This window comes from Coturnix japonica, chromosome 4, assembly GCF_054131305.1.
Source record: "Coturnix japonica strain WE chromosome 4, WE-NBRP24, whole genome shotgun sequence".
Taxonomy (NCBI): Eukaryota; Metazoa; Chordata; class Aves; order Galliformes; family Phasianidae; genus Coturnix; species Coturnix japonica.
In genome coordinates, this window is record NC_140666.1 from 30,429,224 (window position 1) to 30,451,363 (window position 22,140).

The 22,140-nt window shown below is 45.1% G+C and overlaps 1 protein-coding gene across 1 annotated transcript in view; it reads left to right on the forward strand.

Annotated features, from left to right (window-relative positions):
• Positions 1-3,818: 3,818 nt before the first annotated feature.
• Positions 3,819-22,140, forward strand: part of ANXA10 (annexin A10) — a 72,913-nt gene continuing 54,591 nt past the window's right edge. The window contains exons 1-3 of the mRNA XM_085547740.1: positions 3,819-3,947; positions 6,907-6,995; positions 8,099-8,234. Coding sequence (XP_085403866.1) covers positions 3,819-3,947; positions 6,907-6,995; positions 8,099-8,234 — 354 coding nt within the window. The remainder of the gene's footprint in view (positions 3,948-6,906; positions 6,996-8,098; positions 8,235-22,140) is intronic.

Consider the following 22,140-nt stretch of genomic DNA (forward strand, 5'->3'; position numbering starts at 1 on the left):
TGTTTGCACGACTATGTGTGGACTAGGGTTCTTATCCTGCTGTGAAATTAGTATTTTAAAGGGCAAGCCCGGAGCAGGGATCCACTCGTACCATGTAAGCAATGCAAACTGGAAAAGTACTATGCAAATAGAAACGAACACAAACAGAGGAGGAGGAGGAGGAGGAGGAGGAGGAGGAGGAGGAGGAGGAGGAGGAGGAGGAGGAGGAGGAGGAGGAGGAGGAGGAGGAAAAGGACGACAGTCCAGGACAAACCGTAAGCCACCTGTTTGCACGACTATGTGTGGCCGAGGGTTCTTATCCTGCGGTGCAGTTAGTATTTTTTAGGGCAAGCCCGGAAGAGCGATCCTATCATTCAATGAGAGCAATGCCAACGGGAAAAGTACTATGGAAAAAGGAACAATCACAAAAGGAGGAAAAAGAAAAGGAGGAGGATGAGAAGGAAAAGGACGACAGTCCAGGACAAACCATAAGCCCCCTGTTTGCACGACTATGTGTGGACTAGGGTTCTTATCCTGCTGTGAAATTAGTATTTTAAACGGCAAGACCGGAGCAGGGATCCTATCGTTCCATGAGAGCAATGCCAACAAGAAAACTACTATGGAAAAAGCAACGATCACAGAAGTACTAAAAAGACGAGGAATATGTGTGGACGAGGGTTCTTATCCTGCTGTGAAATTAGTATTTTAAAGGGCAAGCCCGCAGCAGGGATCCACTCGTTCCATGAGAGCAATGCCAACTGGAAAAGTACTATGCAAAAAGAAACGAACAGAAAAAGGGGAGGAGGAGGAGGAGGAGGAGGAGGAGGAGAAGGAAAAGGACGACAGTCCAGGTCAAACCGTAAGCCCCCTGTTTGCACGAATATGTGTGCACGGGGGTTCATATCCTGCTGTGAAATTAGTATTTTTTAGGGCAAGCCCTGAGCAGAGATCTTATTGTTCTATGACAGCAATGCCGATGGTAAAAGGAGTTTGGAAAAAGCGACGATCACAAAAGGAGGAGGAGGAGGAGGAGGAGGAGGAGAAGGAAAAGGACGACAGTCCAGGTCAAACCGTAAGCCCCCTGTTTGCAAGACTATGTGTGGACAAGGGTTCTTATCCTTCTGTTAAATTAGTATTTTTAAGGGCAAGCCATGAGCAGTGATCCTATCGTTCTATGACAGCAAAGCCGACGGAAAAAAGTAGTATGGAAACAGAAACAACCACCAAAGGAGGAGGAGGAGGAGAAGGAGAAGGAAAAGGACGACAGTCCAGGACAAACCGTAAGCCACCTGTTTGCACGACTATGTGTGGCCGAGGGTTCTTATCCTGCGGTGCATTTAGTATTTTTTAGGGCAAGCCCGGAAGAGCGATCCTATCATTCAATGAGAGCAATGCCAACGGGAAAAGTACTATGGAAAAAGCAACAATCACAAAAGGAGGAAAAAGGAGGAGGAGGAGGAGTAAAAGAACGACAGTCCAGGACAAACAGTAAGCCACCTGTTAGCACGAATATGTGTGCACGGGGGTTCTTATCCTGCTGTGAAATTAGTATTTTTTAGGGCAAGCCCTGAGCAGAGATCTTATTGTTCTATGACAGCAATGCCGATGGTAAAAGGAGTTTGGAAAAAGCGACGATCACAAAAGGAGGAGGAGGAGAAGGAAAAGGACGACACTCCAGGTCAAACCGTAAGCCCCCTGTTTGCACGACTATGTGTGGACGAGGGTTCTAATCCTGCTGTTAAATTAGTATTTTTAAAGGAAAGCCATGAGGAGTGATCCTATCGTTCTAAGACAGCAAAGCCGACGGAAAAAAGTAGTATGGAAACAGAAACGACCACAAAAGGAGGAGGAGGAGGAGAAGGAGAAGGAAAAGGAAGACAGTACAGGACAAACCGTAAGCCCCCTGATTGCACAAATATGTGTGGACGAGGGTTCTTATCCTGCTGTGAAATTAGTATTTTAAAGGGCAAGCCCGGAGCAGGGATCCTATCGTTCCATGATAGCAATGCCAACAAGAAAACTACTATGGAAAAAGCAACGATCACAGAAGTACAAAAAAGACGAGGAATATGTGTGGACGAGGGTTCTTATCCTGCTGTGAAATTAGTGTTTTTTAGGGCAAGCCCTGAGCAGTGATCCTATCATTCCATGAGAGCAAAGCCAACAGGAAAAATAGTATGGAAAAAGCAATGATCACAAAAGGAGGAGGATGAGAAGGAAAAGGACGACAGTCCAGGACAAACCACAAGCCACCTGTTTGCACGACTATGTGTGGCCGAGGGTTCTTATCCTGCTGCGAAATTAGTATTTTTTAGGGCAAGCCCGGAGCAGGGATCCACTCGTACCATGAGAGCAATGCCAACTGGAAAAGTACTATGCAAAAAGAAACGAACACAAAAAGAGGAGGAGGAGGAGGAGGAAGAGGAGGAGGATGAGGAGGAGGAGGAGGAGGAGGAGGAGAAGGAGGAGGAGGAGGAGGAGGAGGAGGAGGAGGAGGAGGAGGAGGAGGAGGAGGAGAAGGAAAAGGACGACAGTCCAGGACAAACCGTAAGCCACCTGTTTGCACGACTATGTGTGGCCGAGGGTTCTTATCCTGCGGTGCATTTAGTAATTTTTAGGGCAAGCCCGGAAGAGCGATCCTATCATTCAATGAGAGCAATGCCAACGGGAAAAGTACTATGGAAAAAGGAAATCATAAAAGGAGGAAAAAGAACAGGAGGAGGAGGAGGAGTAAAAGGACGACAGTCCAGGACAAACCATAAGCCCCCTGTTTGCACGACTATGTGTGGACTAGGGTTCTTATCCTGCTGTGAAATTAGTATTTTAAAGGGCAAGCCCGGAGCAGGGATCCTATCGTTCCATGAGAGCAATGCCAACAAGAAAACTACTATGGAAAAAGCAACGATCACAGAAGTACAAAAAAGAAGAGGAATATGTGTGGACGAGGGTTCTTATCCTGCTGTGAAATTAGTGTTTTTTAGGGCAAGCCCTGAGCAGTGATCCTATCATTCCATGAGAGCAAAGCCAACAGGAAAAATAGTATGGAAAAAGCAATGATCACAAAAGGAGGAGGATGAGAAGGAAAAGGACGACAGTCCAGGACAAACCACAAGCCACCTGTTTGCACGACTATGTGTGGCCGAGGGTTCTTATCCTGCGGTGCATTTAGTATTTTTTAGGGCAAGCCCGGAAGAGCGATCCTATCATTCAATGAGAGCAATGCCAACGGGAAAAGTACTATGGAAAAAGGAACAATCACAAAAGGAGGAAAAAGGAGGAGGAGGAGGAGTAAAAGAACGACAGTCCAGGACAAACCATAAGCCCCCTGTTTGCACGACTATGTGTGGACTAGGGTTCTTATCCTGCTGTGAAATTAGTATTTTAAAGGGCAAGCCCGGAGCAGGGATCCACTCGTTCCATGAGAGCAATGCCAACTGGAAAAGTACTATGCAAAAAGAAACGAACACAAAAAGGGGAGGAGGAGGAGGAGGAGGAGGAGGAGGAGGAGGAGGAGGAGGAGGAAAAGAACGACAGTCCAGGACAAACAGTAAGCCACCTGTTTGCACGAATATGTGTGCACGGGGGTTCATATCCTGCTGTGAAATTAGTATTTTTTAGGGCAAGCCCTGAGCAGAGATCTTATTGTTCTATGACAGCAATGCCGATGGTAAAAGGAGTTTGGAAAAAGCGACGATCACAAAAGGAGGAGGAGGAGGAGGAGGAGGAGGAGAAGGAAAAAAACGACAGTCCAGGTCAAACCGTAAGCCCCCTGTTTGCAGGACTATGTGTGGACGAGGGTTCTAATCCTGCTGTTAGATTAGTATTTTTAAAGGAAAGCCATGAGGAGTGATCCTATCGTTCTAAGACAGCAAAGCCGACGGAAAAAAGTAGTATGGAAACAGAAACGACCACAAAAGGAGGAGGAGGAGGAGAAGGAGAAGGAAAAGGAAGACAGTACAGGACAAACCGTAAGCCCCCTGATTGCACAAATATGTGTGGACGAGGGTTCTTATCCTGCTGTGAAATTAGTATTTTAAAAGGCAAGCCCGGAGCAGGGATCCTATCGTTCCATGAGAGCAATGCCAACAAGAAAACTACTATGGAAAAAGCAACGATCAAAGAAGTACAAAAAAGACGAGGAATATGTGTGGACGAGGGTTTCTATCCTGCTGTGAAATTAGTGTTTTTTAGGGCAAGCCCTGAGCAGTGATCCTATCATTCCATGAGAGCAAAGCCAACAGGAAAAATAGTATGGAAAAAGCAATGATCACAAAAGGAGGAGGATGAGAAGGAAAAGGACGACATTCCAGGACAAACCACAAGCCACCTGTTTGCACGACTATGTGTGGCCGAGGGTTCTTATCCTGCGGTGCAGTTAGTATTTTTTAGGGCAAGCCCGGAAGAGCGATCCTATCATTCAATGAGAGCAATGCCAACGGGAAAAGTACTATGGAAAAAGGAACAATCACAAAAGGAGGAAAAAGAAAAGGAGGAGGAGGAGGAGTAAAAGGACGACAGTCCAGGACAAACCATAAGCCCCCTGTTTGCACGACTATGTGTGGACTAGGGTTCTTATCCTGCTGTGAAATTAGTATTTTAAAGGGCAAGCCCGGAGCAGGGATCCTATCGTTCCATGAGAGCAATGCCAACAAGAAAACTACTATGGAAAAAGCAACGATCACAGAAGTACAAAAAAGACGAGGAATATGTGTGGACGAGGGTTCTTATCCTGCTGTGAAATTAGTGTTTTTTAGGGCAAGCCCTGAGAAGTGATCCTATCATTGATGAGAGCAAAGCCAACAGGAAAAATAGAATGGAAAAAGCAATGATCACAAAAGGAGGAGGATGAGAAGGAAAAGGACGACAGTCCAGTACAAACCACAAGCCACCTCTTTGCACGACTATGTGTGGACTAAGGTTCTTATCCTGCTGTGAAATTAGTGTTTTTTAGGGCAAGCCCTGAGCAGTGATCCTATCATTCCATGAGAGCAAAGCCAACAGGAAAAATAGTATGGAAAAAGCAATGATCACAAAAGGAGGAGGATGAGAAGGAAAAGGACGACAGTCCAGGACAAACCACAAGCCACCTGTTTGCACGACTATGTGTGGCCGAGGGTTCTTATCCTGCGGTGCATTTAGTAATTTTTAGGGCAAACCCGGAAGAGCGATCCTATCATTCAATGAGAGCAATGCCAACGGGAAAAGTACTATGGAAAAAGGAACAATCACAAAAGGAGGAAAAAGAAAAGGAGGAGGAGGAGGAGTAAAAGGACGACAGTCCAGGACAAACCATAAGCCCCCTGTTTGCACGACTATGTGTGGACTAGGGTTCTTATCCTGCTGTGAAATTAGTATTTTAAAGGGCAAGCCCGGAGCAGGGATCCTATCGTTCCATGAGAGCAATGCCAACAAGAAAACTACTATGGAAAAAGCAACGATCACAGAAGTACAAAAAAGACGAGGAATATGTGTGGACGAGGGTTCTTATCCTGCTGTGAAATTAGTGTTTTTTAGGGCAAGCCCTGAGAAGTGATCCTATCATTGATGAGAGCAAAGCCAACAGGAAAAATAGAATGGAAAAAGCAATGATCACAAAAGGAGGAGGATGAGAAGGAAAAGGACGACAGTCCAGTACAAACCACAAGCCACCTCTTTGCACGACTATGTGTGGACTAAGGTTCTTATCCTGCTGTGAAATTAGTGTTTTTTAGGGCAAGCCCTGAGCAGTGATCCTATCATTCCATGAGAGCAAAGCCAACAGGAAAAATAGTATGGAAAAAGCAATGATCACAAAAGGAGGAGGATGAGAAGGAAAAGGACGACAGTCCAGTACAAACCACAAGCCACCTCTTTGCACGACTATGTGTGGACTAAGGTTCTTATCCTGCTGTGAAATTAGTGTTTTTTAGGGCAAGCCCTGAGCAGTGATCCTATCATTCCATGAGAGCAAAGCCAACAGGAAAAATAGTATGGAAAAAGCAATGATCACAAAAGGAGGAGGATGAGAAGGAAAAGGACGACAGTCCAGGACAAACCACAAGCCACCTGTTTGCACGACTATGTGTGGCCGAGGGTTCTTATCCTGCGGTGCATTTAGTAATTTTTAGGGCAAACCCGGAAGAGCGATCCTATCATTCAATGAGAGCAATGCCAACGGGAAAAGTACTATGGAAAAAGGAACAATCACAAAAGGAGGAAAAAGAAAAGGAGGAGGAGGAGGAGTAAAAGGACGACAGTCCAGGACAAACCATAAGCCCCCTGTTTGCACGACTATGTGTGGACTAGGGATCTTATCCTGCTGTGAAATTAGTATTTTAAAGGGCAAGCCCGGAGCAGGGATCCTATCGTTCCATGAGAGCAATGCCAACAAGAAAACTACTATGGAAAAAGCAACGATCACAGAAGTACTAAAAAGACGAGGAATATGTGTGGACGAGGGTTCTTATCCTGCTGTGAAATTAGTGTTTTTTAGGGCAAGCCCTGAGCAGTGATCCTATTGTTCTATGACAGCAAAGCCGACGGAAAAAAGTAGTATGGAAACAGAAACAACCACCAAAGGAGGAGGAGGAGGAGAAGGAGAAGGAAAAGGACGACAGTCCAGGACAAACCGTAAGCCACCTGTTTGCACGACTATGTGTGGCCGAGGGTTCTTATCCTGCGGTGCATTTAGTATTTTTTAGGGCAAGCCCGGAAGAGCGATCCTATCATTCAATGAGAGCAATGCCAACGGGAAAAGTACTATGGAAAAAGCAACAATCACAAAAGGAGGAAAAAGAAAAGGAGGAGGAGGAGGAGTAAAAGGACGACAGTCCAGGACAAACCGTAAGCCCCCTGTTTGCACGACTATGTGTGGACGAGGGTTCTAATCCTGCTGTTAAATTAGTATTTTTAAAGGAAAGCCATGAGGAGTGATCCTATCGTTCTAAGACAGCAAAGCCGACGGAAAAAAGTAGTATGGAAACAGAAACGACCACAAAAGGAGGAGGAGGAGGAGAAGGAGAAGGAAAAGGAAGACAGTACAGGACAAACCGTAAGCCCCCTGATTGCACAAATATGTGTGGACGAGGGTTCTTATCCTGCTGTGAAATTAGTATTTTAAAAGGCAAGCCCGGAGCAGGGATCCTATCGTTCCATGAGAGCAATGCCAACAAGAAAACTACTATGGAAAAAGCAACGATCACAGAAGTACAAAAAAGACGAGGAATATGTGTGGACGAGGGTTTCTATCCTGCTGTGAAATTAGTGTTTTTTAGGGCAAGCCCTGAGCAGTGATCCTATCATTCCATGAGAGCAAAGCCAACAGGAAAAATAGTATGGAAAAAGCAATGATCACAAAAGGAGGAGGATGAGAAGGAAAAGGACGACAGTCCAGGACAAACCACAAGCCACCTGTTTGCACGACTATGTGTGGCCGAGGGTTCTTATCCTGCGGTGCATTTAGTATTTTTTAGGGCAAGCCCGGAAGAGCGATCCTATCATTCAATGAGAGCAATGCCAACGGGAAAAGTACTATGGAAAAAGGAACAATCACAAAAGGAGGAAAAAGGAGGAGGAGGAGGAGTAAAAGGACGACAGTCCAGGACAAACCATAAGCCCCCTGTTTGCACGACTATGTGTGGACTAGGGTTCTTATCCTGCTGTGAAATTAGTATTTTAAAGGGCAAGCCCGGAGCAGGGATCCACTCGTTCCATGAGAGCAATGCCAACTGGAAAAGTACTATGCAAAAAGAAACGAACACAAAAAGGGGAGGAGGATTTGGAGGAGGAGGAGGAGGAGGAGGAGGAGGAGGAGGAGGAGGAGGAGGAGGAAAAGAACGACAGTCCAGGACAAACAGTAAGCCACCTGTTTGCACGAATATGTGTGCACGGGGGTTCATATCCTGCTGTGAAATTAGTATTTTTTAGGGCAAGCCCTGAGCAGAGATCTTATTGTTCTATGACAGCAATGCCGATGGTAAAAGGAGTTTGGAAAAAGCGACGATCACAAAAGGAGGAGGAGGAGGAGGAGGAGGAGGAGAAGGAAAAGGACGACAGTCCAGGTCAAACCGTAAGCCCCCTGTTTGCAGGACTATGTGTGGACGAGGGTTCTAATCCTGCTGTTAAATTAGTATTTTTAAAGGAAAGCCATGAGGAGTGATCCTATCGTTCTAAGACAGCAAAGCCGACGGAAAAAAGTAGTATGGAAACAGAAACGACCACAAAAGGAGGAGGAGGAGGAGAAGGAGAAGGAAAAGGAAGACAGTACAGGACAAACCGTAAGCCCCCTGATTGCACAAATATGTGTGGACGAGGGTTCTTATCCTGCTGTGAAATTAGTATTTTAAAAGGCAAGCCCGGAGCAGGGATCCTATCGTTCCATGAGAGCAATGCCAACAAGAAAACTACTATGGAAAAAGCAACGATCAAAGAAGTACAAAGAAGACGAGGAATATGTGTGGACGAGGGTTTCTATCCTGCTGTGAAATTAGTGTTTTTTAGGGCAAGCCCTGAGCAGTGATCCTATCATTCCATGAGAGCAAAGCCAACAGGAAAAATAGTATGGAAAAAGCAATGATCACAAAAGGAGGAGGATGAGAAGGAAAAGGACGACAGTCCAGGACAAACCACAAGCCACCTGTTTGCACGACTATGTGTGGCCGAGGGTTCTTATCCTGCGGTGCAGTTAGTATTTTTTAGGGCAAGCCCGGAAGAGCGATCCTATCATTCAATGAGAGCAATGCCAACGGGAAAAGTACTATGGAAAAAGGAACAATCACAAAAGGAGGAAAAAGAAAAGGAGGAGGAGGAGGAGTAAAAGGACGACAGTCCAGGACAAACCATAAGCCCCCTGTTTGCACGACTATGTGTGGACTAGGGTTCTTATCCTGCTGTGAAATTAGTATTTTAAAGGGCAAGCCCGGAGCAGGGATCCTATCGTTCCATGAGAGCAATGCCAACAAGAAAACTACTATGGAAAAAGCAACGATCACAGAAGTACAAAAAAGACGAGGAATATGTGTGGACGAGGGTTCTTATCCTGCTGTGAAATTAGTGTTTTTTAGGGCAAGCCCTGAGAAGTGATCCTATCATTGATGAGAGCAAAGCCAACAGGAAAAATAGAATGGAAAAAGCAATGATCACAAAAGGAGGAGGATGAGAAGGAAAAGGACGACAGTCCAGTACAAACCACAAGCCACCTCTTTGCACGACTATGTGTGGACTAAGGTTCTTATCCTGCTGTGAAATTAGTGTTTTTTAGGGCAAGCCCTGAGCAGTGATCCTATCATTCCATGAGAGCAAAGCCAACAGGAAAAATAGTATGGAAAAAGCAATGATCACAAAAGGAGGAGGATGAGAAGGAAAAGGACGACAGTCCAGGACAAACCACAAGCCACCTGTTTGCACGACTATGTGTGGCCGAGGGTTCTTATCCTGCGGTGCAGTTAGTATTTTTTAGGGCAAGCTTGGAAGAGCGATCCTATCATTCAATGAGAGCAATGCCAACGGGAAAAGTACTATGGAAAAAGGAACAATCACAAAAGGAGGAAAAAGAAAAGGAGGAGGAGGAGGAGTAAAAGGACGACAGTCCAGGACAAACCATAAGCCCACTGTTTGCACGACTATGTGTGGACTAGGGTTCTTATCCTGCTCTGAAATTAGTATTTTAAAGGGCAAGCCCGGAGCAGGGATCCTATCGTTCCATGAGAGCAATGCCAACAAGAAAACTACTATGGAAAAAGCAACGATCAAAGAAGTACAAAAAAGACGAGGAATATGTGTGGACGAGGGTTCTTATCCTGCTGTGAAATTAGTGTTTTTTAGGGCAAGCCCTGAGCAGTGATCCTATCATTCCATGAGAGCAAAGCCAACAGGAAAAATAGTATGGAAAAAGCAATGATCACAAAAGGAGGAGGATGAGAAGGAAAAGGACGACAGTCCAGGACAAACCACAGGCCACCTGTTTGCACGACTATGTGTGGACTAGGGTTCTTATCCTGCCGTGAAATTAGTATTTTAAAGGGCAAGCCCGGAGCAGGGATCCTATCGTTCCATGAGAGCAATGCCAACAAGAAAACTACTATGGAAAAAGCAACGATCACAGAAGTACAAAAAAGACGAGGAATATGTGTGGACGAGGGTTCTTATCCTTCTGTTAAATTAGTATTTTTAAGGGCAAGCCATGAGCAGTGATCCTATCGTTCTATGACAGCAAAGCCGACGGAAAAAAGTAGTATGGAAACAGAAACAACCACCAAAGGAGGAGGAGGAGGAGAAGGAGAAGGAAAAGGACGACAGTCCAGGACAAACCGTAAGCCACCTGTTTGCACGACTATGTGTGGCCGAGGGTTCTTATCCTGCGGTGCATTTAGTATTTTTTAGGGCAAGCCCGGAAGAGCGATCCTATCATTCAATGAGAGCAATGCCAACGGGAAAAGTACTATGGAAAAAGCAACAATCACAAAAGGAGGAAAAAGAAAAGGAGGAGGAGGAGGAGTAAAAGGACAACAGTCCAGGACAAACCGTAAGCCCCCTGTTTGCACGACTATGTGTGGACGAGGGTTCTAATCCTGCTGTTAAATTAGTATTTTTAAAGGAAAGCCATGAGGAGTGATCCTATCGTTCTAAGACAGCAAAGCCGACGGAAAAAAGTAGTATGGAAACAGAAATGACCACAAAAGGAGGAGGAGGAGGAGAAGGAGAAGGAAAAGGAAGACAGTACAGGACAAACCGTAAGCCCCCTGATTGCACAAATATGTGTGGACGAGGGTTCTTATCCTGCTGTGAAATTAGTATTTTAAAAGGCAAGCCCGGAGCAGGGATCCTATCGTTCCATGAGAGCAATGCCAACAAGAAAACTACTATGGAAAAAGAAACGATCACAGAAGTACAAAAAAGACGAGGAATATGTGTGGACGAGGGTTTCTATCCTGCTGTGAAATTGGTGTTTTTTAGGGCAAGCCCTGAGCAGTGATCCTATCATTCCATGAGAGCAAAGCCAACAGGAAAAATAGTATGGAAAAAGCAATGATCACAAAAGGAGGAGGATGAGAAGGAAAAGGACGACAGTCCAGGACAAACCACAAGCCACCTGTTTGCACGACTATGTGTGGCCGAGGGTTCTTATCCTGCGGTGCATTTAGTATTTTTTAGGGCAAGCCCGGAAGAGCGATCCTATCATTCAATGAGAGCAATGCCAACGGGAAAAGTACTATGGAAAAAGGAACAATCACAAAAGGAGGAAAAAGGAGGAGGAGGAGGAGTAAAAGGACGACAGTCCAGGACAAACCATAAGCCCCCTGTTTGCACGACTATGTGTGGACTAGGGTTCTTATCCTGCTGTGAAATTAGTATTTTAAAGGGCAAGCCCGGAGCAGGGATCCTATCGTTCCATGAGAGCAATGCCAACAAGAAAACTACTATGGAAAAAGCAACGATCACAGAAGTACAAAAAAGACGAGGAATATGTGTGGACGAGGGTTCTTATCCTGCTGTGAAATTAGTGTTTTTTAGGGCAAGCCCTGAGAAGTGATCCTATCATTGATGAGAGCAAAGCCAACAGGAAAAATAGAATGGAAAAAGCAATGATCACAAAAGGAGGAGGATGAGAAGGAAAAGGACGACAGTCCAGTACAAACCACAAGCCACCTCTTTGCACGACTATGTGTGGACTAAGGTTCTTATCCTGCTGTGAAATTAGTGTTTTTTAGGGCAAGCCCTGAGCAGTGATCCTATCATTCCATGAGAGCAAAGCCAACAGGAAAAATAGTATGGAAAAAGCAATGATCACAAAAGGAGGAGGATGAGAAGGAAAAGGACGACAGTCCAGGACAAACCACAGGCCACCTGTTTGCACGACTATGTGTGGACTAGGGTTCTTATCCTGCTGTGAAATTAGTATTTTAAAGGGCAAGCCCGGAGCAGGGATCCTATCGTTCCATGAGAGCAATGCCAACAAGAAAACTACTATGGAAAAAGCAACGATCACAGAAGTACAAAAAAGACGAGGAATATGTGTGGACGAGGGTTCTTATCCTGCTGTGAAATTAGTGTTTTTTAGGGCAAGCCCTGAGCAGTGATCCTATCATTCCATGAGAGCAAAGCCAACAGGAAAAATAGTATGGAAAAAGCAATGATCACAAAAGGAGGAGGATGAGAAGGAAAAGGACGACAGTCCAGGACAAACCACAAGCCACCTGTTTGCACGACTATGTGTGGCCGAGGGTTCTTATCCTGCGGTGCATTTAGTAATTTTTAGGGCAAACCCGGAAGAGCGATCCTATCATTCAATGAGAGCAATGCCAACGGGAAAAGTACTATGGAAAAAGGAACAATCACAAAAGGAGGAAAAAGAAAAGGAGGAGGAGGAGGAGTAAAAGGACGACAGTCCAGGACAAACCATAAGCCCCCTGTTTGCACGACTATGTGTGGACTAGGGATCTTATCCTGCTGTGAAATTAGTATTTTAAAGGGCAAGCCCGGAGCAGGGATCCTATCGTTCCATGAGAGCAATGCCAACAAGAAAACTACTATGGAAAAAGCAACGATCACAGAAGTACTAAAAAGACGAGGAATATGTGTGGACGAGGGTTCTTATCCTGCTGTGAAATTAGTGTTTTTTAGGGCAAGCCCTGAGCAGTGATCCTATTGTTCCATGACAGCAAAGCCGACGGAAAAAAGTAGTATGGAAACAGAAACAACCACAAAAGGAGGAGGAGGAGGAGAAGGAGAAGGAAAAGGACGACAGTCCAGGACAAACCGTAAGCCACCTGTTTGCACGACTATGTGTGGCCGAGGGTTCTTATCCTGCGGTGCATTTAGTATTTTTTAGGGCAAGCCCGGAAGAGCGATCCTATCATTCAATGAGAGCAATGCCAACGGGAAAAGTACTATGGAAAAAGCAACAATCACAAAAGGAGGAAAAAGAAAAGGAGGAGGAGGAGGAGTAAAAGGACGACAGTCCAGGACAAACCGTAAGCCCCCTGTTTGCACGACTATGTGTGGACGAGGGTTCTAATCCTGCTGTTAAATTAGTATTTTTAAAGGAAAGCCATGAGGAGTGATCCTATCGTTCTAAGACAGCAAAGCCGACGGAAAAAAGTAGTATGGAAACAGAAACGACCACAAAAGGAGGAGGAGGAGGAGAAGGAGAAGGAAAAGGAAGACAGTACAGGACAAACCGTAAGCCCCCTGATTGCACAAATATGTGTGGACGAGGGTTCTTATCCTGCTGTGAAATTAGTATTTTAAAAGGCAAGCCCGGAGCAGGGATCCTATCGTTCCATGAGAGCAATGCCAACAAGAAAACTACTATGGAAAAAGCAACGATCACAGAAGTACAAAAAAGACGAGGAATATGTGTGGACGAGGGTTTCTATCCTGCTGTGAAATTAGTGTTTTTTAGGGCAAGCCCTGAGCAGTGATCCTATCATTCCATGAGAGCAAAGCCAACAGGAAAAATAGTATGGAAAAAGCAATGATCACAAAAGGAGGAGGATGAGAAGGAAAAGGACGACAGTCCAGGACAAACCACAAGCCACCTGTTTGCACGACTATGTGTGGCCGAGGGTTCTTATCCTGCGGTGCATTTAGTATTTTTTAGGGCAAGCCCGGAAGAGCGATCCTATCATTCAATGAGAGCAATGCCAACGGGAAAAGTACTATGGAAAAAGGAACAATCACAAAAGGAGGAAAAAGGAGGAGGAGGAGGAGTAAAAGGACGACAGTCCAGGACAAACCATAAGCCCCCTGTTTGCACGACTATGTGTGGACTAGGGTTCTTATCCTGCTGTGAAATTAGTATTTTAAAGGGCAAGCCCGGAGCAGGGATCCTATCGTTCCATGAGAGCAATGCCAACAAGAAAACTACTATGGAAAAAGCAACGATCACAGAAGTACAAAAAAGACGAGGAATATGTGTGGACGAGGGTTCTTATCCTTCTGTTAAATTAGTATTTTTAAGGGCAAGCCATGAGCAGTGATCCTATCGTTCTATGACAGCAAAGCCGACGGAAAAAAGTAGTATGGAAACAGAAACAACCACCAAAGGAGGAGGAGGAGGAGAAGGAGAAGGAAAAGGACGACAGTCCAGGACAAACCGTAAGCCACCTGTTTGCACGACTATGTGTGGCCGAGGGTTCTTATCCTGCGGTGCATTTAGTATTTTTTAGGGCAAGCCCGGAAGAGCGATCCTATCATTCAATGAGAGCAATGCCAACGGGAAAAGTACTATGGAAAAAGCAACAATCACAAAAGGAGGAAAAAGAAAAGGAGGAGGAGGAGGAGTAAAAGGACAACAGTCCAGGACAAACCGTAAGCCCCCTGTTTGCACGACTATGTGTGGACGAGGGTTCTAATCCTGCTGTTAAATTAGTATTTTTAAAGGAAAGCCATGAGGAGTGATCCTATCGTTCTAAGACAGCAAAGCCGACGGAAAAAAGTAGTATGGAAACAGAAATGACCACAAAAGGAGGAGGAGGAGGAGAAGGAGAAGGAAAAGGAAGACAGTACAGGACAAACCGTAAGCCCCCTGATTGCACAAATATGTGTGGACGAGGGTTCTTATCCTGCTGTGAAATTAGTATTTTAAAAGGCAAGCCCGGAGCAGGGATCCTATCGTTCCATGAGAGCAATGCCAACAAGAAAACTACTATGGAAAAAGAAACGATCACAGAAGTACAAAAAAGACGAGGAATATGTGTGGACGAGGGTTTCTATCCTGCTGTGAAATTGGTGTTTTTTAGGGCAAGCCCTGAGCAGTGATCCTATCATTCCATGAGAGCAAAGCCAACAGGAAAAATAGTATGGAAAAAGCAATGATCACAAAAGGAGGAGGATGAGAAGGAAAAGGACGACAGTCCAGGACAAACCACAAGCCACCTGTTTGCACGACTATGTGTGGCCGAGGGTTCTTATCCTGCGGTGCATTTAGTATTTTTTAGGGCAAGCCCGGAAGAGCGATCCTATCATTCAATGAGAGCAATGCCAACGGGAAAAGTACTATGGAAAAAGGAACAATCACAAAAGGAGGAAAAAGGAGGAGGAGGAGGAGTAAAAGGACGACAGTCCAGGACAAACCATAAGCCCCCTGTTTGCACGACTATGTGTGGACTAGGGTTCTTATCCTGCTGTGAAATTAGTATTTTAAAGGGCAAGCCCGGAGCAGGGATCCTATCGTTCCATGACAGCAATGCCAACAAGAAAACTACTATGGAAAAAGCAACGATCACAGAAGTACAAAAAAGACGAGGAATATGTGTGGACGAGGGTTCTTATCCTGCTGTGAAATTAGTGTTTTTTAGGGCAAGCCCTGAGAAGTGATCCTATCATTGATGAGAGCAAAGCCAACAGGAAAAATAGAATGGAAAAAGCAATGATCACAAAAGGAGGAGGATGAGAAGGAAAAGGACGACAGTCCAGTACAAACCACAAGCCACCTCTTTGCACGACTATGTGTGGACTAAGGTTCTTATCCTGCTGTGAAATTAGTGTTTTTTAGGGCAAGCCCTGAGCAGTGATCCTATCATTCCATGAGAGCAAAGCCAACAGGAAAAATAGTATGGAAAAAGCAATGATCACAAAAGGAGGAGGATGAGAAGGAAAAGGACGACAGTCCAGGACAAACCACAGGCCACCTGTTTGCACGACTATGTGTGGACTAGGGTTCTTATCCTGCTGTGAAATTAGTATTTTAAAGGGCAAGCCCGGAGCAGGGATCCTATCGTTCCATGAGAGCAATGCCAACAAGAAAACTACTATGGAAAAAGCAACGATCACAGAAGTACAAAAAAGACGAGGAATATGTGTGGACGAGGGTTCTTATCCTGCTGTGAAATTAGTGTTTTTTAGGGCAAGCCCTGAGCAGTGATCCTATCATTCCATGAGAGCAAAGCCAACAGGAAAAATAGTATGGAAAAAGCAATGATCACAAAAGGAGGAGGATGAGAAGGAAAAGGACGACAGTCCAGGACAAACCACAAGCCACCTGTTTGCACGACTATGTGTGGCCGAGGGTTCTTATCCTGCGGTGCATTTAGTAATTTTTAGGGCAAACCCGGAAGAGCGATCCTATCATTCAATGAGAGCAATGCCAACGGGAAAAGTACTATGGAAAAAGGAACAATCACAAAAGGAGGAAAAAGAAAAGGAGGAGGAGGAGGAGTAAAAGGACGACAGTCCAGGACAAACCATAAGCCCCCTGTTTGCACGACTATGTGTGGACTAGGGATCTTATCCTGCTGTGAAATTAGTATTTTAAAGGGCAAGCCCGGAGCAGGGATCCTATCGTTCCATGAGAGCAATGCCAACAAGAAAACTACTATGGAAAAAGCAACGATCACAGAAGTACTAAAAAGACGAGGAATATGTGTGGACGAGGGTTCTTATCCTGCTGTGAAATTAGTGTTTTTTAGGGCAAGCCCTGAGCAGTGATCCTATTGTTCTATGACAGCAAAGCCGACGGAAAAAAGTAGTATGGAAACAGAAACAACCACAAAAGGAGGAGGAGGAGGAGAAGGAGAAGGAAAAGGACGACAGTCCAGGACAAACCGTAAGCCACCTGTTTGCACGACTATGTGTGGCCGAGGGTTCTTATCCTGCGGTGCATTTAGTATTTTTTAGGGCAAGCCCGGAAGAGCGATCCTATCATTCAATGAGAGCAATGCCAACGGGAAAAGTACTATGGAAAAAGCAACAATCACAAAAGGAGGAAAAAGAAAAGGAGGAGGAGGAGGAGTAAAAGGACAACAGTCCAGGACAAACCGTAAGCCCCCTGTTTGCACGACTATGTGTGGACGAGGGTTCTAATCCTGCTGTTAAATTAGTATTTTTAAAGGAAAGCCATGAGGAGTGATCCTATCGTTCTAAGACAGCAAAGCCGACGGAAAAAAGTAGTATGGAAACAGAAACGACCACAAAAGGAGGAGGAGGAGGAGAAGGAGAAGGAAAAGGAAGACAGTACAGGACAAACCGTAAGCCCCCTGATTGCACAAATATGTGTGGACGAGGGTTCTTATCCTGCTGTGAAATTAGTATTTTAAAAGGCAAGCCCGGAGCAGGGATCCTATCGTTCCATGAGAGCAATGCCAACAAGAAAACTACTATGGAAAAAGCAACGATCACAGAAGTACAAAAAAGACGAGGAATATGTGTGGACGAGGGTTTCTATCCTGCTGTGAAATTAGTGTTTTTTAGGGCAAGCCCTGAGCAGTGATCCTATCATTCCATGAGAGCAAAGCCAACAGGAAAAATAGTATGGAAAAAGCAATGATCACAAAAGGAGGAGGATGAGAAGGAAAAGGACGACAGTCCAAGACAAACCACAAGCCACCTGTTTGCACGACTATGTGTGGCCGAGGGTTCTTATCCTGCGGTGCATTTAGTATTTTTTAGGGCAAGCCCGGAAGAGCGATCCTATCATTCAATGAGAGCAATGCCAACGGGAAAAGTACTATGGAAAAAGGAACAATCACAAAAGGAGGAAAAAGGAGGAGGAGGAGGAGTAAAAGGACGACAGTCCAGGACAAACCATAAGCCCCCTGTTTGCACGACTATGTGTGGACTAGGGTTCTTATCCTGCTGTGAAATTAGTATTTTAAAGGGCAAGCCCGGAGCAGGGATCCACTCGTTCCATGAGAGCAATGCCAACTGGAAAAGTACTATGCAAAAAGAAACGAACACAAAAAGGGGAGGAGGAGGAGGAGGAGGAGGAGGAGGAGGAGGAGGAGGAGGAGGAGGAGGAGGAGGAAAAGAACGACAGTCCAGGACAAACAGTAAGCCACCTGTTTGCACGAATATGTGTGCACGGGGGTTCTTATCCTGCTGTGAAATTAGTATTTTTTAGGGCAAGCCCTGAGCAGAGATCTTATTGTTCTATGACAGCAATGCCGATGGTAAAAGGAGTTTGGAAAAAGCGACGATCACAAAAGGAGGAGGAGGAGGAGGAGGAGGAGGAGAAGGAAAAGGACGACAGTCCAGGTCAAACCGTAAGCCCCCTGTTTGCAGGACTATGTGTGGACGAGGGTTCTAATCCTGCTGTTAAATTAGTATTTTTAAAGGAAAGCCATGAGGAGTGATCCTATCGTTCTAAGACAGCAAAGCCGACGGAAAAAAGTAGTATGGAAACAGAAACGACCACAAAAGGAGGAGGAGGAGGAGAAGGAGAAGGAAAAGGAAGACAGTACAGGACAAACCGTAAGCCCCCTGATTGCACAAATATGTGTGGACGAGGGTTCTTATCCTGCTGTGAAATTAGTATTTTAAAAGGCAAGCCCGGAGCAGGGATCCTATCGTTCCATGAGAGCAACGCCAACAAGAAAACTACTATGGAAAAAGCAACGATCAAAGAAGTACAAAAAAGACGAGGAATATGTGTGGACGAGGGTTTCTATCCTGCTGTGAAATTAGTGTTTTTTAGGGCAAGCCCTGAGCAGTGATCCTATCATTCCATGAGAGCAAAGCCAACAGGAAAAATAGTATGGAAAAAGCAATGATCACAAAAGGAGGAGGATGAGAAGGAAAAGGACGACAGTCCAGGACAAACCACAAGCCACCTGTTTGCACGACTATGTGTGGCCGAGGGTTCTTATCCTGCGGTGCATTTAGTATTTTTTAGGGCAAGCCCGGAAGAGCGATCCTATCATTCAATGAGAGCAATGCCAACGGGAAAAGTACTATGGAAAAAGGAACAATCACAAAAGGAGGAAAAAGAAAAGGAGGAGGAGGAGGAGTAAAAGGACGACAGTCCAGGACAAACCATAAGCCCCCTGTTTGCACGACTATGTGTGGACTAGGGTTCTTATCCTGCTGTGAAATTAGTATTTTAAAGGGCAAGCCCGGAGCAGGGATCCTATCGTTCCATGAGAGCAATGCCAACAAGAAAACTACTATGGAAAAAGCAACGATCACAGAAGTACAAAAAAGACGAGGAATATGTGTGGACGAGGGTTCTTATCCTGCTGTGAAATTAGTGTTTTTTAGGGCAAGCCCTGAGAAGTGATCCTATCATTGATGAGAGCAAAGCCAACAGGAAAAATAGAATGGAAAAAGCAATGATCACAAAAGGAGGAGGATGAGAAGGAAAAGGACGACAGTCCAGTACAAACCACAAGCCACCTCTTTGCACGACTATGTGTGGACTAAGGTTCTTATCCTGCTGTGAAATTAGTGTTTTTTAGGGCAAGCCCTGAGCAGTGATCCTATCATTCCATGAGAGCAAAGCCAACAGGAAAAATAGTATGGAAAAAGCAATGATCACAAAAGGAGGAGGATGAGAAGGAAAAGGACGACAGTCCAGGACAAACCACAAGCCACCTGTTTGCACGACTATGTGTGGCCGAGGGTTCTTATCCTGCGGTGCAGTTAGTATTTTTTAGGGCAAGCTTGGAAGAGCGATCCTATCATTCAATGAGAGCAATGCCAACGGGAAAAGTACTATGGAAAAAGGAACAATCACAAAAGGAGGAAAAAGAAATGGAGGAGGAGGAGGAGTAAAAGGACGACAGTCCAGGACAAACCATAAGCCCACTGTTTGCACGACTATGTGTGGACTAGGGTTCTTATCCTGCTCTGAAATTAGTATTTTAAAGGGCAAGCCCGGAGCAGGGATCCTATCGTTCCATGAGAGCAATGCCAACAAGAAAACTACTATGGAAAAAGCAACGATCAAAGAAGTACAAAAAAGACGAGGAATATGTGTGGACGAGGGTTCTTATCCTGCTGTGAAATTAGTGTTTTTTAGGGCAAGCCCTGAGCAGTGATCCTATCATTCCATGAGAGCAAAGCCAACAGGAAAAATAGTATGGAAAAAGCAATGATCACAAAAGGAGGAGGATGAGAAGGAAAAGGACGACAGTCCAGGACAAACCACAGGCCACCTGTTTGCACGACTATGTGTGGACTAGGGTTCTTATCCTGCTGTGAAATTAGTATTTTAAAGGGCAAGCCCGGAGCAGGGATCCTATCGTTCCATGAGAGCAATGCCAACAAGAAAACTACTATGGAAAAAGCAACGATCACAGAAGTACAAAAAAGACGAGGAATATGTGTGGACGAGGGTTCTTATCCTGCTGTGTAATTAGTGTTTTTTAGGGCAAGCCCTGAGCAGTGATCCTATCATTCCATGAGAGCAAAGCGAACAGGAAAAATAGTATGGAAAAAGCAATGATCACAAAAGGAGGAGGATGAGAAGGAAAAGGACGACAGTCCAGGACAAACCACAAGCCACCTGTTTGCACGACTATGTGTGGCCGAGGGTTCTTATCCTGCGGTGCAGTTAGTATTTTTTAGGGCAAGCTTGGAAGAGCGATCCTATCATTCAATGAGAGCAATGCCAACGGGAAAAGTACTATGGAAAAAGGAACAATCACAAAAGGAGGAAAAAGAAAAGGAGGAGGAGGAGGAGTAAAAGGACGACAGTCCAGGACAAACCATAAGCCCACTGTTTGCACGACTATGTGTGGACTAGGGTTCTTATCCTGCTCTGAAATTAGTATTTTAAAGGGCAAGCCCGGAGCAGGGATCCTATCGTTCCATGAGAGCAATGCCAACAAGAAAACTACTATGGAAAAAGCAACGATCAAAGAAGTACAAAAAAGACGAGGAATATGTGTGGACGAGGGTTCTTATCCTGCTGTGAAATTAGTGTTTTTTAGGGCAAGCCCTGAGCAGTGATCCTATCATTCCATGAGAGCAAAGCCAACAGGAAAAATAGTATGGAAAAAGCAATGATCACAAAAGGAGGAGGATGAGAAGGAAAAGGACGACAGTCCAGGACAAACCACAGGCCACCTGTTTGCACGACTATGTGTGGACTAGGGTTCTTATCCTGCTGTGAAATTAGTATTTTAAAGGGCAAGCCCGGAGCAGGGATCCTATCGTTCCATGAGAGCAATGCCAACAAGAAAACTACTATGGAAAAAGCAACGATCACAGAAGTACAAAAAAGACGAGGAATATGTGTGGACGAGGGTTCTTATCCTGCTGTGTAATTAGTGTTTTTTAGGGCAAGCCCTGAGCAGTGATCCTATCATTCCATGAGAGCAAAGCGAACAGGAAAAATAGTATGGAAAAAGCAATGATCACAAAAGGAGGAGGATGAGAAGGAAAAGGACGACAGTCCAGGACAAACCACAGGCCACCTGTTTGCACGACTATGTGTGGACGAGGGTTCTTATCCTGCTGTGAAATTAGTATTTTAAAGGGCAAGCCCGGAGCAGGGATCCTATCGTTCCATGAGAGCAATGCCAACAAGAAAACTACTATGGAAAAAGCAACGATCACAGAAGTACAAAAAAGACGAGGAATATGTGTGGCCGAGTGTTCTTATCCTGCTGCGAAATTAGTATTTTTTAGTGCAAGCCCGGAGCAGGGATCCACTCGTACCATGAGAGCTATGCCAACTGGAAAAGTACTATGCAAAAAGAAACGAACACAAAAAGAGGAGGAGGAGGAGCAGGAGGAGGAGGAGGAGGAGAAGGAGGAGGAGGAGGAGGAGGAGGAGGAGGAGGAGGAGGAAAAGGACGACAGTCCAGGACAAACCGTAAGCCACCTGTTTGCACGACTATGTGTGGCCGAGGGTTCTTATGCTGCGGTGCATTTAGTATTTTTTAGGGCAAGCCCGGAAGAGCGATCATATCATTCAATGAGAGCAATGCCAACGGGAAAAGTACTATGGAAAAAGGAACAATCACAAAAGGAGGAAAAAGAAAAGGAGCAGGAGGAGGAGTAAAAGGACGACAGTCCAGGACAAACCATAAGCCACCTGTTTGCATGACTATGTGTGGCCGAGGGTTCTTATCCTGCGGTGCATTTAGTATTTTTTAGGGCAAGCCCGGAAGAGCGATCCTATCATTCAATGAGAGCAATGCCAACGGGAAAAGTACTATGGAAAAAGGAACAATCACAAAAGGAGGAAAAAGAAAAGGAGGAGGAGGAGGAGTAAAAGGACGACAGTCCAGGACAAACCATAAGCCCCCTGTTTGCACGACTATGTGTGGACGAGGGTTCTTATCCTGCTGTGAAATTAGTATTTTAAAAGGCAAGCCCGGAGCAGGGATCCTATCGTTCCATGAGAGCAATGCCAACAAGAAAACTACTATGGAAAAAGCAACGATCACAGAAGTACAAAAAAGACGAGGAATATGTGTGGACGAGGGTTTCTATCCTGCTGTGAAATTGGTGTTTTTT